The following is a 17774-nucleotide window of genomic DNA, read 5'->3' as shown; positions in this document are numbered from 1 at the left end:
GACGCAATGCCGTGACTCATGTCTGAAGTTTGTGCAAGGATCTCAGGATTGCATCCGAAAACCCAGGTGGGAGAAGGCGGCGGTCGCCGTGTGCATCTCTGCTGTCACCTTCTGTATTCCCTGCCAGACTGGTTATCTGCGGCGATAAGGTGAAGCAGGAGCCCGGTAAAAGTGCCTCCGAGTTCCTGGTCTGAGCGTGCCGGTGCTGAGAGGCGTGAGACATAGCACTGTCCTCCACTCAGCATCTTCTGGTGGGGTTGGCCACCTCCTGCCTCTCCCTTGCCTTCCCTGCGCTGCCCGTCAGTCGGAGTGACGGTCCTCTGCGAACAAGCGGAGTGTAAGAGGGAGACAGCTCTGTGCCTTGGACTACCAGCAGGATTTCTGAGCTTCAGGTTGCCTTAATCCCTGGTCACTGTACTTGCTAAGAGAAAAACTTCTTCCTGGCATGGCTAATGGGTAAGAGAAAATCATACTAATTCTTCTCTAACACACAGGGCAGTGGGGAGGGGATATATTCGCCTGGGAGAAGTGTGTGAAATGCAGCACTGCAACAACCCTGCTTCCTGTTTCTATTCCATTTTACTAACCTCAGCGTCAAAAGTTGGTGAGATAACTGAATCGTAAGCTGTTTTAGCTAAAATAGACGATGCTAAGATCGATTTTGCTTAAACATAGCTGATAATGTAGAATCAGTTCTCCAAACCACCACCTGCCTGCTCAGGACCTTGACAGAGTGTTTGCCGAGTAATTGCCCACTCTTAATGTTTGTCCCTTGACAATGCATTTTTCTTTCCACCTACAAAACCTGTCTTATTTATCCTTTGGTATTTCAAATACCAGCTTTAAACTAAGAAAAACATCACTGAACTCAAGCAACAGACATACACACTGCCATAAGAGGAATATCATGAGAATTGCTTGTATCTTCTATTAACCATATAAGCTGATCCATGTATTTCACAATATTTGAACCGATTTTTTTAAATGATTGGAAACTCCTTGTCAACGGCTGTTCATCAGTCAGGCTTTCCAAATGCTTTTCTTCTCTATGCCAAGATTAAAGGCTTTTTAAAATTGGATGTTGTTCAAAGGATCTCTGAAGGTAAATTTACTTTAGAGAAGATGTTCAATTAAACCTTCTTTGCAGGGCTTCATGTGACCCATTTGCAATACATGTTTTTCTTGCTTTGACACTGTTGACTTGCTCACATGATTCACCACTGACCCTTTAATTCTCTTCATGTCTCGAGTAATTTCTGGCTTATAGCAATAAAAGACTTCTTCTCGGGGCATTGTTTTGGATAGAATGAAGGTTTCATACAAGAAAATCACTTGGAAAAAACAGGCACACCATGTGAATGTTTCACTTGAAAGCTACAATAAAATGGAGATGTTAGATTCTTTTGCTCTAGCCACACTGCTGGTACATTAGTTACTATTGCAAAGAGCCTCCCCATAAAAGTTCTCAGCTCTTGCAAGTGCAGACTAAGTGTTCTTGTTATTGGGGTGGTGCACATCCAAGCAAGACTCCAACTGGACAAAATCCAACTGGCCAGGCTTCTCGCACAGAAATATTCTATGTGAAAGCACAAATCTAATAACTGAGAGATTTCACCATAGGGAGGGGATTGAAAATTAATGATAAAAATCTCTGTCTTGAGTCATACATGCAATCGTATTGAAAACCAGAGAGTAAATACACAATACTGTGTTTCAGGAAAACCTTAGCTAAACGCTGTGTGTCACAGATTTGCATGAAGGTATTGGGCTGCTTCTCTTTGAAGTTGTCTCACCTCATATGTGTAAGCTAAGTTTATGGACCTTTTTTAAAGAAATACTGTCCAGAGAGAGTTTTTACAAGATGACTATGTAAGTTGCTAAACAAGTTCTTTGCTTTGGCAGGGATATATTTTTCTTTATGCTAATCTTCAGTTACAAAGTACACAGGTGCTCTGTTCTGTTTGAAAACTAAAGGGACAACAAAAAGGAGAACTAAAGTCCATGATTATATTGTGGTAGCACCCAGCAAAGAAAAAGGTGAGAAAAGACTTTTATTTTATAAAATTAAGTGACTTCAGAGCTTTGGGACATATTTTCTGAATGCAGGAATACATTTAGTAGAAGTATATTTATTAAATAAATATGAGGATTGAAGTCTGTAGGTACGCTCTTGCTGTAACCCTCTCTGCAGTAGACACCTTGAGCTTGCCTCCATGAGCTCATGCAATATTCTATAACATTTCTAGAAAAGGAAAGATCAAACAGAGCCCTACAGTGCTCTATAAACACAGGACAAATCTGCCATGAGCAGACCAAGAACAAGCAGTAGGTATTGAAGGAATGACAGATTTCCTGTATAGGTGACTTACCAAAATACATACATACTAAAATATATGTATATAAAATACTATATATATATGGAACAAAATATTAAAAAAACCAAAACAAAACAACCTGACATCCCCCCTAATATTTCACATACCTTGGATGTTCAACAGACTGCAGACTCGTATCTGCCACTGGTAGTTACTTCCAAAGTAAAAACTCTATTAAACATATGGTGGTACTCAAACAGATGGGATAAACTGATGCAGAGGAGTAGACATCAGGAGGGTCCAGAACCCAGGAAAAAAGTGCTCCAATAAAATTAGGTCACTCCAAGGCAACATGAATGCAGACATGAAGTTTGAAAAACATCTCCAGTGCTGCTCTGTGAACTTGCCAATCCAGTTCTTGGGACTTCAGCTGAGCTGGTGAGATGAACCATTTTCTGTTTAGTGTTGTTTGTAAGCTCTTTTGAGAAGGAATTGCTCTTCTTAAGAGACTGGGAAGAATGTGGAGGTGCTGCTGAAAATAAATAAAAATGCCGCTGTTGGTGGCTTCTGTGATATGGCATGAGACTAACTCCCTGTGAAGTAGAGCAGGTTCCTCGTTTGGGCTGCACAGCCCGTATTGGTAATGGGATGCCACAAGCCACACTTCTGCTGTGTAAGCAGAGCCCAGGGTTTGGGCAAGGGCTGAATATAGCTCCTCTGTGACAGCCTCCTTCTGCTCCACTGCAAGATCCATGCAAGTACTTGTTCCAAGCAAAAATTTTCCTTCATTTTTGTGTTTAACCCTAGCAACAAACATATCCTTTGGCTCATACGTACTAGAATTTTTAGTCCTTTTCCTTCTTTCGGGTATTGACACCTATTAAAGCCCAGTTCAAAATTCAAGTGATCTTGTAGATTTCCCATGAACAATGATCCCAAAGTATCACAGAGCGGAGCAAAACCCGACTGCCAGTGCCTCCAGTGCAGGTGAGGTACAGGATGGCTCGGATTCCCAGTTGCAGGCAGACTGAGGTGTGGCAGCCCCAGCAGTTACAGTTGTCTGCCCTGCCCTTCTGTAGGAGGTTGCTCTCCCCACTCTAATGCTGTGTAGAATATGAATACCATATATGTTCTTTATGCTCCTCAGCTGCTGCAGCTTATCCTCTCATGCATTAATGTAAAGTGGCTGCTTTGGGCTCTTAACTCAGGGATATGAATTCCTTTGGGCAACAGGCTGTCAAGGAGTTAAGCGCAGATTGCTTATGCTTTTCAGCATTTTAATCTTAAGGCTGTATAAGTTCCATCCCACAGTTACACAGACAATCCTGAAGAATAAAAGGATTGCTCAATAAATGGGGGGGGCAAAAATCTCAGTTCTCCAGGCACAGCTTGCAACTTTCTGTTTCTTTCAATAGGGAGCTTAGACCAGCAGTTTCGGAGCCAGCCGGAAAGTGCAGTCCAGGACAGGAGCAGGCACATAAAATCTTGCTGTATTGCTTCTAGACTATTCTCCCACTATTTGATTAATGCCCTCTTTTCTGCTACGACTTCTATTCCCTCCCTGCCAACGAGGCAGTTGCCTGCCTGGCTCACTTTTTGCTCTTCCGGGCTCTCAAGCTGCCTCACATCAAGGCTGCCACGTCAGAAGACTGTGACCTTATCACAATATTTGTTTGCTCTTTCTGCTAGAGAGCATGGGATTTGCCACTGGCAGGAGACTGCAGCAAGCAGCTCCATCCTGGCCAGAACAGGAGAAGACGTAACAGTAATCAGTTAGGAGGTCTAGAGCTGGGCTTGAAGGTGCCTTGGTTCAGTCTGGGAGAACCAGTTGTTAAAATCATGGCAAGTCATGCAAATGGCTATCTGAAAGAAATGCCCATTGATGACAAATTTAGGCACTTTTTTTCTTTTGTTGAGAACATATGCTTTGGAGCAGAAATTCAGAATTATCAAGTGGTTCTTCTCTGGACTGCAATGCATGTGCTGGTTTCTAACCGATTTAATTCAACTGTCAGTCATTTAAAGATTAATCCACTTCTTTTTTTTCTCCACTCTGTTCTTTGTCTTGATCTTACGTGTTAGTGTGGACATAATGCCCTTGAAACTGGAGATACTTTCGGGTGGTTCATCACAGTAAAAACGCTTCCTAAACCTTGTTGATGGATAGATAGACTTCTGAAAGCTATACATTATTATGTGGGACAAAATTCCATTAAAATGAGGAAAGGACCAGCCTGGGTAGGTTTGTATGTGCATCAGAGATCAATGCATGACAGAATTTTATTGTATGCAGACCCTATGTTTAGAGTCTTAGTCACCCTCTCACTTTATGCTAGGATAAGCACGCATATGGGCTAAGGAAAGCATCTCTAGTGTGGAGTCTTGCACGAAAAAAGGTAGGAAGAGTATATGTGAGATTGCTGCTAGAAAAGCTTCATAGAGAGAATTCTTTGCTTCTTGTTCTGTTGTGTAGTGTTGCTGCAGGCTGATAATAAGCTCCTGCTTGCCTCTGGTTTGTACATAGAATCCTCCTGAATGAACCACCACCATCTTCACTTTTATTTCAGTGCATGGAAAACCGCAGGAAAGCTTATTAACAAGAACTTTGTTAAAATATACTCTAAAATAACCTTAGGGAAGGGTCAAGTTTCCTTACAGGCTACCTGCATTCTTTACATACAAATATGAACTGTAAGCTCTGTGGTTTTTAGAGCAGAACTGACAGGAAGGTGTGGGGAGAAGGGAAAGCTCTCCTGATGACAAGCTGGTATCCAGAACATAGGGTGACAGAAGACTCTAGAAGTGATTTGCAGAAATAACAGCATGTGTCTTTTTTAACATGTGTATTTCTCCGCATTTCGTGACAGGAAGGCCTTAAATCATGAACTTTCTAAACTTTTCAATGAGATGTGGGATATGGATGTTAACCGCCTTATGCCTGGGAAAGACTACACAATTGATTTGCAGGTAACCAATTGCTAAGTCAGATGAGGGTTAAGGGCAGTACGGCACTGCAGGAAGAGGGGTCTGCAAAACTGCCTTTTGCTGAAAGAGTTGCCCATGCTTCGTCATTTCCACTAATTGAATGGGCAGGACTTCCTAATGACAAAGAATCACTTAGGAGAGAGAGCAGTACAGAGAACACATTAACAGCCCACACTACCTGGACGTTGGTTACAAGTGGAGTCTCTCAGGTGTCCGTCTTGGGTCCTGTAACATTTAATATCTTTATCAGGGGTCTGGAGGAGGAGGTGGAGTGCAACCTTTCCACTTTTGCAGATGACTGTGGCAATGAAGTTGGTACACTCAAACACAGGGCTTCTCTTCAGCGGGACCTAGGCAGGCTGGAGGAATAGGCTAAGGAAGGAACATCATGAAATTCAACAAGGACAAATGCAACCAGAACAGGATGCCCAGAGAGGCTGTGAAATCCCCATCTCTGGAGGTTTTCAAGACCCAATAAGATGACACTCTGAGCAATACGGTCTGAATTCAGTGTTGACCATACTCCAAGCAGAACTAGAGATGTCCTGAGTCCCTTCCACCCTGGATGTTTCTCTGTGTGTATGACTGCTTGTGGGTATGGTCTGGGTGACTTGCAGTGGAGGAGACAGGTCCCAAGTCATTCTTGGGGCAATAAGGGAGGAATTTGAGGAATTCCTGGGTCCCCCCTGGAGAGTGTGGAGTAGCACAGAGGTGTAAGTGAGGAGGGTTTCAGGGTTGTTGCTACCAGTCCCAGGGAACTGTGAGGGAGGAGTGGGTATCAGATTCGATGAGCAGCCGTTTCACTCCTTGCCAGCTCAGTGGAGTGCAAACATGACCATGTGTTTTGGCCACAAATTGCAGCAGGCCACTGAATATTCAGTATCCAATTTTGTACTCACACAAGTGCTCGAACACTTTATTTCAACGCTGCTTCATATTATAAGATATATTTTTCTGTTGCGGATAAACTTGAAAAAGGGGTACCTACCTCAGGCCAAAATGTGTGTAGGGAAAACTTCTCCCATATGGTTTCTCCATTTCTCAGAGCAAGGCGCTAGTTATCCCTTGCCCATGTTAACAAACTGCTACTCATCTTTTCTCCTCTTTCCTTGAGAATGCTCTTTTTGGAACAGAAATTTGAAAATTGTCAGGAAAGCCTCCTTTCTATTTTAGATGTGCTTATTGGTAACATTGATAAAAATGCCCTTAAATATGGCCAACCAATATGGTCTTTGAAAACTTCAGAGCACCACGATGCACCAGTCCAAAGCTGGTGGAGGTGCACAGAACTATCTTGGCATCTCCCTGGCCTTGGGGTGATGGCTGGGGCTGCGGTCACAAAGTTAGAAAACAAAGGCTGAGACTGAGGGAGCCTACTCAGGAGTTGGGTTGCTTAAGCATTATTACGGAGGAGAGGAGAATTAGACTGGCTAGCTTGGGGATTAGGGACTCAGGACAGTAACAACCCCTCTGCTGCACTGCACGGCCTCATAAACTGTATGCAGTGGGTCTGTTGATTTACAAATGAGCAGAGAAGGAAGGTGCCCAAATCTCCTTTTATTTATTTGTGGTGGGAGGAAGCCTTGGCTCTACATTACTTCTCTTCAGCATTTGTGATGTATATAGCATAGTAGCACAGCTGGTTACTGATCAGAACTGAGCTATCACATGGGTCATCACAATCATCTCTGAAAACGAGTCAATGGAGAAATTTCAGGCTCTTACAGTGCCAGAGATTATGTCTTTCCTGTAACATGTTCTCTTGTTTCATAGGAAGATCATTCCTAACAAAGAATCCTGATGGCATTATGGGTTTTGTTTTGATTTTTATAAAGGCAGGCACTGTCTCCTCTAAGGACATCTTACTTCTTTCATTGTTTTTCTCTGGTGTTTCTCCTAGGGAAAAGCAGGTGCCGCACAGCAAGGTGACAGTGCTGTCCAGGACAGCGCAGCCAGACGTCTGTTTCGCAACGTAAATGAAGAACGCCTGAAGAGCATAAAAACTTTTGCAAGTGAGACCCATTCTTTTGTTAATCGTGGAAATGACGTGAATTATCTGCGTTGGGTTTTATGTGTTTGCCTAAAATATAACATCATACATAATTTGGATGGTGGTGAGGATCATCAGGCCGCATGTCATTTGAAGGTAGTTTCCACAGCATTTGCATGGAGATTACCCATACCCTCAGCCTCCGGAAGAACATCCTTTTGTGCCTTAGCCAAAATCTGAATTTCTCTGTGGTTCTTCCACTACAAAGTGAAATGGATGAGGCTCCTGTCATTGCTTTGATGTTATTCTATGTATTGAAAAAGACGCCAAAGTCATCTTTCCTTCTTCGCTCACAGCTTCTAGCCCTTTCAGATAGCACTAGGTCCACAGCTACTTCTTGCATTTCTGTTGGGAGCTATACTTCAAGCATGTGTATGAATGTATGTTTCCTTCCCTGATTTTTCTTTTCCCCAGATAGAGTTACATCAAGCTGATCAAACAGCCAGCATAATGGGGAGCACCACTTTCCTCTGTTCCCCCCAGTCCTCTCTGAGCCGCGCAATCCTGTGTCTGGCGAGGGCAGCTCTGGTACTCACCAAACCCCATGCCGAGACCCCTCAGCTCACTAACCTGGCAGGAAGTTACTTTGGTTTTTGACCTCAAGTATTTTTCTGTCAATCTGGTGTGCTGAATCAGCCCTCAAGAGTCCACTGAGTGCCAGAGCACAAGTAGATGAAGTGACAGGAGGAGGCAGGTGGCAAAAGGGGTGCAAAGGAGAAAATGAACCCATCCACTCAGTGGTTATGCACTCAAGCCATCTCATGTAGGTTTATGCTGAATTATTCCTCTACTGAAGTAATGCCCACAAAGCCTTCTGCCAGCACAGATCAAGCTCATAAGCCTCTGTCTATAATTTTGGTGGTCAGATATGATTTGTTTTGGTAGAAGGTCATTATTGCTTCAGCACTTGGTTCTGTAAGGAAGCTTAGTAGCGGGCTGTTTATCTTAAAAAGAAGTACAGCAGTGGTCTGGCCTTGAGTCACCTCTAGACCTACACCCAACAGTGCACCTGAGAATGAAATTTGACATATAAAGGAATGTCTTTCTCTAAGGGCTGTCAAGGCATATCATATGGCATCTTTTTATGATGGCACTCTCTAATGTCTGGATCACAGGTATGATTAGGCATATGGCCTGTTCATCAGGATGAGCATACTGCAAGTTTCTCTTTTTCTGCAGCCTTTATTTCCTTATTGGACAACTATGAGGCATCAACCGGTGTAGCAGAAGTAGTGACTCCAGAAGAAACAGCTGAAAACAATTGTTTTCTTGATGCTATCTTAGCAACAGAAGTCATGAAAGTGAGTAACACAGATCTTTTTTAGTTGCTGAAAACACTGAATTAAAAAGTAAACTGTGTATACATCTTGGTTTTCTATCCTTCAGCTAGCTCATGAATATCTGCTTAAAAAAAACCTAGCAAAGCCAAACCTTGCCGATTTCAAATATCAGCTCTATGACATCTGGTTCCAGCTCTATGCCAGGAAAGAAGGAGACAGGTATGTTTGATGAATATGGCCCCTGATAATCTCTACACTATTGTGACTTTGGTAAATATAAGTCCAAGTGCCATCTGTTACACACAGAACTGGAAGACAGCCTCTGAATATGGCCTAAATCAGGTGTTCATTGCTTCCACACAGATTGTGTTTAAAGGCTTACTGATCAGATACTAACAGTATTGACCCTTGGGCTACACCACTGATGAATTGCCTCCAGCTGCACTTTGTGTCCCTAATCACAAGCCTTCAACCGCAGACATTCATCCACTTTTCAGCCCACCACATGATCCACTTTTCTAATCTGTGCTACATCAGTTTGTCTATGAGTCTGTTATGGGAGACAGTGTCAGAAGCCTTGCTAAAATCTGGATAAGCAGCATTGAAGCCTCTGTGGCATTTACTAGCAACCTTCATCATCAGATACAAATTTAGACTTCATGGCTAGATTTCACTGCAAATTTTGTGCAAAGTAAGAAAGAAAACCCAACAAATCCAGACAAATAAAAAAACTGCTCACAAATCAACCTAAGCAAGCTTGTGCATCTTCTTGTCTTTTACCTCTGCCAATTTGAACTATTTAAACACATAAAAGACCTATATATTATTCTTTCATTTATTACAGACCCGATTCCTGTGGTTTTGAACATGTTTTTGTTGGAGAAACAAGGCGTGGTAAACAGATCTTAGGTTTGCACAACTGGGTGCAGTTTTACCTTCAGGAAAAGCGCAACCAAATTGACTACAAGGGATATGTCACTCGGAAGAACAAAACCAGGGTAAGAACAAGCAGGTGCCTTTGCAAATAAGACAAATGTATACAGAGATAAAAGCTGTGGTTACAAATCAAGGCACAATGAGGTAATCATAGGCTCAACTGTTTAGAGCCTAATTTGACCAGGTGTATATAAGCAGAAAAAATACTAGCATGCCCTCAAGTCCAGCTTTTAGTTTTTCACAAACTATTTTTAAAAAGTAGTGCTGGTGTTTACGGAATTGCAACACTGCTGAAGCGTAATTGAGGTAAATCATGTATGCTCCAGAGGACAGGGAAGAGGCTGTGCTCCAGCTATAGCACCCTGGCACAGAAAGGATGACTGAATCTTGCATTGCTCTCAAAAATCTGGAGTTGGAAATTGTATCTGTCTGGTCACAGCTGTGTTGGGAGATTATTCTGTTGTTTTGTTTATGCTTTCAGCCTGACAAAGATGACCAAGTTTTGAGCATCCAGTTCAGCTGGAAGGGCTCAGTCAAGCCAATTGGAAGCACCTTTATTGGTGTCAGCCCAGAGTTTGAATTTGCCCTTTACACCATCATTTTCCTGCTGGCTGAAGAAAGAGTCACACATGAAACAGTGAAGATAGAGGAATATGAGCTACAGGTGGTTGTTTGCCGTCATGGGCACCACATTGGAACAGCATATCCAGTACTCCTCGGCACCAGTAGCGAAGGCTAGTAGTTAGAGCGAGCAGGCAAAATTTAAGGGGTTTTGGGGGGTGAGGGGATGGACATGGGACCGGTCGGCAGAGTAAGTTGATGTGTTGTTTTACACAGCTCATTTTGAGTAAAAATTGATGACTCACTCGCTTTTGGTCTGCAATGGAGTGTTTAATCAACAGTGTGCCATGGCTCAGCGTCTGACAAACCTTGAAACGTGCTGCTGCTCATGTTAAAGGCTGGATCAAACTTACATCAGCCTTCCTTCGTGCATGACAACACTGTACTTTTCAGCAGATAATGGAATTTAGGAAAAGGCCATATGAAAATTGATACACATATTTCTCTTATTTGTTAGCTACTGCATATCTGAAAGAGCAATAACCACACATGGCTTACACTTTGCCTTCCAGACAGGAACATTGATTTGGCACAAGCAGGACCACAGAACATTCTTTTTCTCTATTCCTCATTTCATAAGAGGTCAATTTCAAATGCATTTTTACAATTACAGTGCCGTGGACACACAGGAAACATTCAGATGCGAGAACGGTCATCAGATCAACAGCAGGTCTATCACTGCATTGGCTTTGCCCAGGTTTGCAAGAAGTCACAGTCAGCTTTATCTCACCTAACTTCAAAAGTCTGTGGTATGGGCACCTGTGTTCCCATTACAGGCAGTGATGCCTGCAATCACTTATCTGCTTGTGTAATCTGCAGTAGGGTTAGATGAATGACCCCACATAATCCACTGACTAGATCCCCAGTGACAATAATAAGATGTCACTGGGGACACTGGTCCTAGTCCTGGACATGATCACTGGTCCTTCTTCCACAATGTGTTCAGTACTCCAATGAAAGGAACATAATGCTCTTCCTTCTCATACCAATGCAGAAACGGACAGATGCTGAGACCTTCTGAGAGTGTGACAAGGACTGGTTAGATACTCACATGCCACAAGAATTTCTTCAACAAAGCAAGGATCTTTACTCACACTGGTAAAAGAACAGCTTTTGCCTATTTGTTTTCCTGAAGAAGGCCAGAAAAGTCAGCCTATCACTGTGGAATGTAAAACAGTAGAAAAGATCATTTGAAATAAAGTACCTTTGGAAACCAAGATAAACTTTACACTGAGCCATGCAGAGATTTGACATGTTTTCCACTTCTTAAAGCAATTTTCTTATACTCCCCATATACTTCACCAGCTGTAAGAATCTTTACCACCCAGGGAATTTGGTCCTAAGCTCCAGTAAGCCGTGTACTATAGCACCGGCTGGCGTTTATTTACATACTTAGAAACATTACAGAGAGCAAGGCAAGGGTTCCTACAGCTGTTGAGACTACACGAGAGGCTTTTCAGGCCTGATACACAGGTGAAGCAATTGAGAGAACAGCAACAGGGGAGCAACTGATAGGCAGCGATGAACAAGTTCACCCTTCCCTGCAGCATCAAGGGCTACTGAGGAACAACAAGAGTCTGAACTCAGGTTCTGGTGTATATTTGAAGCATGTAGGGTCTGAGGCAGATATCGGAAATGGTACAAAGTCACTGAGCTGTCACACAGAATACCTGCTTCATGGGCTAGAAACCAACTCTGGGGAAGGTGAAAGGCACTCAGTTTCCTTCAGGGTGTGGAACTTCCCTGCAGCCAAGGGCCCACAGGTCACATTGCAGGCCTTGACTGCTCTTCAGAGTCCTTCTTCATCTTTGTATATGTGGCAGGGCAGAACTGAGAATACAGCTGAGCCAGGAAAGCCTGGGACGTTATATCTAGCTTTGTCCCATGGCTCAGTTTGTTCCATACGTGCACTGCGTAGGTATTCTTAAGGAGCTTGTGAAGCTCTGAGGAGCCGATTGCTTCAAATAACTTCTTCCAGTCCTCCCAGGGAATAGGATAAAAGGCTTCTGTGGAAAGAACATTCGTGCCTTTGCAGCTCATAGGATTCTGGATTTTACTGGTGGAGCACCACTTCTTGAAGACACGTGTTAGGAGCTCTGGGCCCTGGTGCGCCCAGATCCAGCCGTTGTAGTTATCCACAAAGTCCTGCATGCAAAGCTGCATGAACTCATGCTTGGGTTCAAAGGACAGAAAAGCTCCGTTCAGTACATCCTGAGACTGCATACCGAGGGCATTGGTGAGGTTCTTTAAGTTCTTAAGCACAATGAAGTCTGTGTCCAGGTAGATGCCACCAAATTTCCACATGATGGTAATTCTGCAGGCGTCAGACAGGACGGGTAAGAAATAAGGCTCCCAGCGCTGCTGAGCCTGCAAGTACCAGTTTGCCAGAGGTGTGCCAGAGAAAAGCTCTGTCAAGTCCAGGGGCCGGACTTCCACATTGGGGAAGCAGCTCAGCAACGAGAACGCCCAGTTGTTGGGTAACGAGGCGTTACCACTTGCCAAACCTTTCATGAGCACCACGACCCTTGTCTCAGGGTGCGTCCGGGCCGCTGACTCCACGGAGCACATGAACAGGTAACTGGGGTTAGTTTGATCCGAGGTCTCCACAAAAAACACGTCCCCTGGGGAAGGAGGGGGCCCACCGACAGTGGGATGCGGAGGAGAAGGCACAGAGTGAGCACAGCGGATTTCAGCAGGCAAGCTGTAGAGCTGGCCCTCAGCATCCTCCCCAGTTCTCCAGTAGAACATGACAGAGGCAAAGAACACAAACGAAATTGTGAGGATAAACAGAGCCCCGAGCCTGTGGCTCAGCAGCACCGTGGTCAGCTTTGGCAGGCAGCTGGACATCCTGGGCAGTCTCGCTCCCGTCCAAGCCTGTTCTCCCAAGACAACCGTCGTGATCTGAAGGGGAGGAAAGAAGAAAAAGAAACTGACAGGCAAGGCAGCAGGCCACGAGCCTTGGGACAGTGCCCCAGCAGAGCAGAACTCTCCTTCCTTCACCTCAGGGCAGCATGCTTAAATTAGGCCTTTTGGTCACTGCTGAAACTGTCTCCTGGCTTCTCTGTATTGTCACAGGGCCTTCAGATCCCTACATCAGAAACTACTGCCCATCTTTGGATCCCTCTTTCAAACCACAAAATAAGGACAGGTTTCTCCATTCTGCATATCACAAACCAAGACCTGATCCTCAGTTCTGTCCATGTATATTGTCCATGTAAGCTGTGCTTGCCACTTGGAAGGATATACAGCATTCGACACACAAATGGCATGCCTTCATAGTGGTGCACAACAAACTCTGGGAACAGCATTAGAGACCTTATCTATCATCTTCTAGAATTTCAGGTCACTCTGGATATGAGACATATATGCAAAAAAACCTAGGACAAGGAAATAGGAATGCTCCTTATGAATATTCCTGGACCTCTGTCTACAGGCATTGTGTGGAACTGATGCCCTGATGATAGCTTTTTCTGATTATGAGAGGTTTTTCTCCTGATACACAACCTGTCCTTCCCCAAAACCAAACACAATACTAAAATCCCAGTGCCATCATCAGTTCCTATTAAGAAGCCTCAGTCTCCCAGGCTGTTGAACCAGCAGTTGCTGCCTTTCAACATCAACCACTCACCCCTGCAGAGAGCCTGGCTCATTTTTCATGGCACTGTAGCATAGCAAAATGGAGGGACAGTGGGAAAGGAATTGATACAAGGCAGCTTTGGAGGCAGATGCAGACAATGAGGACAAGAACTGCCTAGGTAAGGAGAGTTTCAAGGCTGCTTCCCAATCCTGCTCCCCTGCAAGTCCTCACTTCTACCTCCTCTGGTGCTGGCTAACCCAACTGTCACCAACCCAGGATGCAAAGGCCACGCTGGCTGTGACCTGCTCAGCTCTGCCAGTAGAATCACCTGGTGATGGATATGCAATCCCCCTCCACCCTACCCTTACTTCCTCTCTTCCTCCTGCAAAAGGGAGGGATGGAGAGGAAAAGATTATTAACAAGGAGGCAACAAAAAGAGAAGTCATTCTAGCTACATTCTCAGCATTAGCATCAGCATTTCTGCCCTTGCCTCCCCTTAAAGTGAAGGACAGCAGAACCAGCACCTCCTTGGCCCACCACTGGCGCCCCAAAGGTCAATGCACAAAAGCACGTGAAGAAGCAGCGAGGAGGATTGTGGCATTTAGGATAAGAGGAAACGGCCTCAAGTTGTGCCAGGGCAGGTTTAGATTGCATATTAGGAAAAATTTATTCACTAAAAGGGTTGCAAAGCATTGGAACAGGCTGTCCAGGGAAGTGGTTGAGCCACCATCCTTGGAGGTATTTAAAAGACGCGTAGATGTGGCACTTAGGGACATGGTTTAGTGGTGGATGTGGCAGTGTTAGATTTATGGTTGGACCCAATGATCTTAAAGGTCTTTTCCAACCTAAATGATTCTATGATTCCTCCTGCCTCCCTCTGCTTCATCTCCAAATCCAAATCCCCATGCTCCAGAACAGAGAGCTTCAGGAAACAGCAAAAGCTTTAATCAAACAGCCTGTAACCAAACAGGGAACAGGACAGAGAACCCAGCTGGCACAATCCCATGTGTCATTCACCCCTGGTAACTGTGACTGGGTCACATACTAAACTCCCCATGTAGCCAGAAAATGACTTGTCAGCTGCACTGGGAGGTTTCCAAGTGCAACAGCACAGAGCCACCACTCTCCACTAGGCACTGGGGCTTGGGGGACAGAGGAGAGGCAGCCGAGATACAAATCATCAGCTCTGGATCCCCAGAACATTTTCTTCTCCTGCAGAGAAATGCCAGCATGTGCTGTAAGTGTTACAGGCAGCAAAAAAAACCCACTCTGCTTTTTACGTACCCATTTTCCCCTCCCTCCATGCCACTGCTGGTTGAATCCTGTAAATCATTTTTAGCTTGGTAAGCTGTAGAAGAGAAAGCAGGTACAGGCTTGAGGGGACAGAGCCTTTGCTGTAGAGAAGGCAGGAAAGCACAGCTCTAATCTAACAGTGAGCAAGCTTCAAGGTTACATGCATATTTTTAGTAAGAGGAGGAACTTCTGCTACAATCACACTTCTATATACTTAGAAATACATTTCTGCTTTTGTAGCGGATAAGAAGACAGTTTAGATGCTGCATTAGCCAGTCCGCTTATTTCACAAAACAAACACAGGAAATCTGGCGCTCTACCTTCCTCTGAAATTGCAAGTGCCATTGCACAGAAACTGCAAATACTACTCACCTGTCCCCGCTTTCAAGACACCACAGAGGTCACTGCTCAGCTGGACAAGATTTTCAAGAGGATAGTGTCTCTGAGAGCGCCTATAACTCTATGGTCTGGCACTTCCTTTTTCTGAAAAGAAATTGTGAAAAATGGAGTCTGAACACATGGAGAAAACAAGCAGATCAAGGAGGATGTGACGACATACATTCAACTAACAGTGGCCGATATAAGGGTCATGCAGCTGTGCTGTGAAGAACCCATCTAATTAGAAATGAATCAGAAAAAAAAAAAGAAAAACAAAATAAGAAGGAAATTGAAACTCCATTATCGCTACACATTAAGCTTTATACTGTGGCAGGAAACTGGTTGCTGTTTTGTTTTCTACTCCTTTGCTAAGAATTCCCAGTGCTCACACGGCTTGGGTGGCTGCCATGAGAACTGAGCTGAGAGTTTCATAGACCTGCCTCTTCCCACCCCAAGACTTCTGTTCTGAATGCTCCTTTGAACATACACTCTTTCAACCAATTAATTTACTCATTTGTTTGGGAGTACTCCCTCTTATGCCAGATACTTCATTGAATGACTTTGCCAAATTGAAGTGTCCCTCATTTTATTATAGAGTTCCCCCTTGTCCCTGTGCTTGATGGCAGCTGACCTTCCCTTACAGAAGACATGTTAACACGTTCATAAAATACCGCCTTTATCCATACAAACACTAAGTTTAGGGTTTAGTGCAGTTTCTACTCAGTTGCCTACAACAAATGTCAGGCCTATTGCTCTGTAGCTTCCCCGGCCCCTCTCCCCTGCCCAAGTCCTTCCAAGCACGGCAGTACTACGGACAGACTCATAAGATGCCAACACTGGGGAAGCTATTTGGAAAGCACCTGAAGCTATTCCCAGCCCTTTCATCGATGTTGCTCTCCAGGCCTCAGATCAGGTCCCATCTAGTCACAGAACCACAGAAGGGCTGGGGTTGGAAGGCACCTCTGGAGATCATTTGTCCAACTCCACTGCTCAAAGCAGAGCCATCAAGGAACATAATGCTTTTCCTTCCCATACCAATGCAGAATCGGGCAGATGCTGAGACCCTCCGAGAGTGTGACAAGGACTGGTTAGACACTCACATGCCACAAGAATTTCTTCAACACAGCAAGAAACATGCTCATGCATATTTTCTGACAATACATGATTTGCAAAATACTGCATATAAGTTTCACAACCTTACTTGCTAAATTTAAAAGCCTAGCTAAGCAGTGCATGCAAAGAAAACAAAACAAAACAAAAAACTCAGTCCAAACAAAAATTGTAAAACATAAAGAGACACCTTACTGCATAAGGTAAAGGCTGACTGTTTAAATGATAGCAAGTTTCCCTTGTTCCAAGCACAAAAAGGATAAAATGTAGTACAAAGAGTACTCCGCTGTGCGAGGACTTCAACCAATCTGATGCTGCTGGACAAACACATGCTCACATCTACTCTTGGTGCCCCTAAGGGGTACCAGTGCACCCTGCACTGAGCAAAGGGGTTTCCTGACCTACGTGACTGTAAATGTGCTTCACTGATATTTTCCTTGGTAGCAAAACCACAGACAGCAAAAAATGGAAACAACCAAAACCAGATAATTCGATGATTGGGTGATGGTACAACATTAATTGTACATGAAGGCAACTGACATGAAGCCAAACAAGCATCACCAGTTCCTGCAATCCTCTACTTTTCAAATTGTAACAGCAGATACTCAGAAGTACCTGAAACCTGGCAAATCATTCCTAACAGGAAAAAATGTACACTGTTGAGTGATATTATTATAGAACATCATCAGATCTTCATGACAGTTCAAGTAGTGATAATAAATGGCAAGAAATAAGCTGTACAAATTCTTTAAGGGCATGCATTTAATGACATCAGAAGATGAAACGTTACTTTCTCAGTTTACACGGAAAGCAATTAGAATTGCTTTTACATAATCACATTAGAACTGTATAATTCTCAGATTATGACTTCTTCTCAAACCTCCAGGCCTACACCTTAGTATAACCACTACAAACAACTGTCTTAGCCAGAGGCAATCAGATGTTTACAGGAAAACTGTGGCTGTGTATATTGCAGATGTTGTTTGCAAAGTAGAATATAAACTAAGGATGCGAATAAGGACTTTCCTTTCTTTTGTTTTCCTTCTGTGATTTAATTGATACAGCTTATGCGTAGGCAATTAGCGGGTTTAGCCTATGAAGCTAGACAGACTTGCAAATAAGCAGAAAATTATAGGAAAGAAGGTGCAAAGGGATGATCTAGCTATTAGCAAATACACGTGCTGAGCAAAAGGGGAGAAGAGGGAGAACAGAGAGCAATAGAAACAGAG

At 43.9% G+C, this 17774-nt stretch overlaps 2 protein-coding genes across 7 annotated transcripts in view; one reads left to right on the top strand and one right to left on the bottom strand.

The window, feature by feature from the left end:
- Nucleotides 1-299: 299 nt before the first annotated feature.
- LOC142042214 (poly(U)-specific endoribonuclease-A-like) lies at nt 300-10370 on the top strand. The gene is made up of 8 exons (XM_075051901.1): nt 300-456; nt 1903-2037; nt 5183-5282; nt 7201-7312; nt 8530-8651; nt 8737-8849; nt 9475-9628; nt 10048-10370. Exons 3-8 carry the CDS (start codon nt 5223-5225, stop codon nt 10303-10305), a joined length of 819 nt encoding a protein of 272 aa, XP_074908002.1. The 5' UTR covers nt 300-456; nt 1903-2037; nt 5183-5222; the 3' UTR covers nt 10306-10370.
- Nucleotides 10371-10436: 66 nt separating this feature from the next.
- The window catches only part of LOC142042212 (lactosylceramide 4-alpha-galactosyltransferase-like), a 32540-nt gene continuing 25202 nt past the window's right edge, over nt 10437-17774 (bottom strand). For 5 of the 6 annotated variants that reach the window (XM_075051895.1, XM_075051894.1, XM_075051897.1 and 2 more), the window contains exons 2-3: nt 15430-15540; nt 10437-13088 (exon numbers count right to left, since the gene is read on the bottom strand). In XM_075051895.1, the coding sequence (XP_074907996.1) occupies nt 11952-13034 (1083 nt within the window). In that variant the 5' untranslated portion in view covers nt 13035-13088; nt 15430-15540 and the 3' untranslated portion in view covers nt 10437-11951. Of the gene's footprint in view, nt 13089-15429; nt 15541-16295; nt 16981-17774 lie in introns of those variants that run through there. The other variant, XM_075051896.1, reaches the window with a different exon arrangement.

Source organism: Buteo buteo, chromosome 19 (assembly GCF_964188355.1).
Source record: "Buteo buteo chromosome 19, bButBut1.hap1.1, whole genome shotgun sequence".
NCBI lineage: Eukaryota > Metazoa > Chordata > Aves > Accipitriformes > Accipitridae > Buteo > Buteo buteo.
Note: the sequence above shows the minus strand (reverse complement) of the source record. Positions and strands in the feature narration are given on the sequence as shown.

Bases quoted from the DNA above. Each gene is read 5' to 3' on its own strand.
- LOC142042214 (XM_075051901.1), top strand. From the start codon at position 5,223: ATGTGGGATATGGATGTTAACCGCCTTATGCCTGGGAAAGACTACACA. The intron at 8,652-8,736 runs GTGAGTAACACA...TCTATCCTTCAG, and splicing joins TAGCAACAGAAGTCATGAAA to CTAGCTCATGAATATCTGCT. The intron at 9,629-10,047 runs GTAAGAACAAGC...TTATGCTTTCAG, and splicing joins CTCGGAAGAACAAAACCAGG to CCTGACAAAGATGACCAAGT.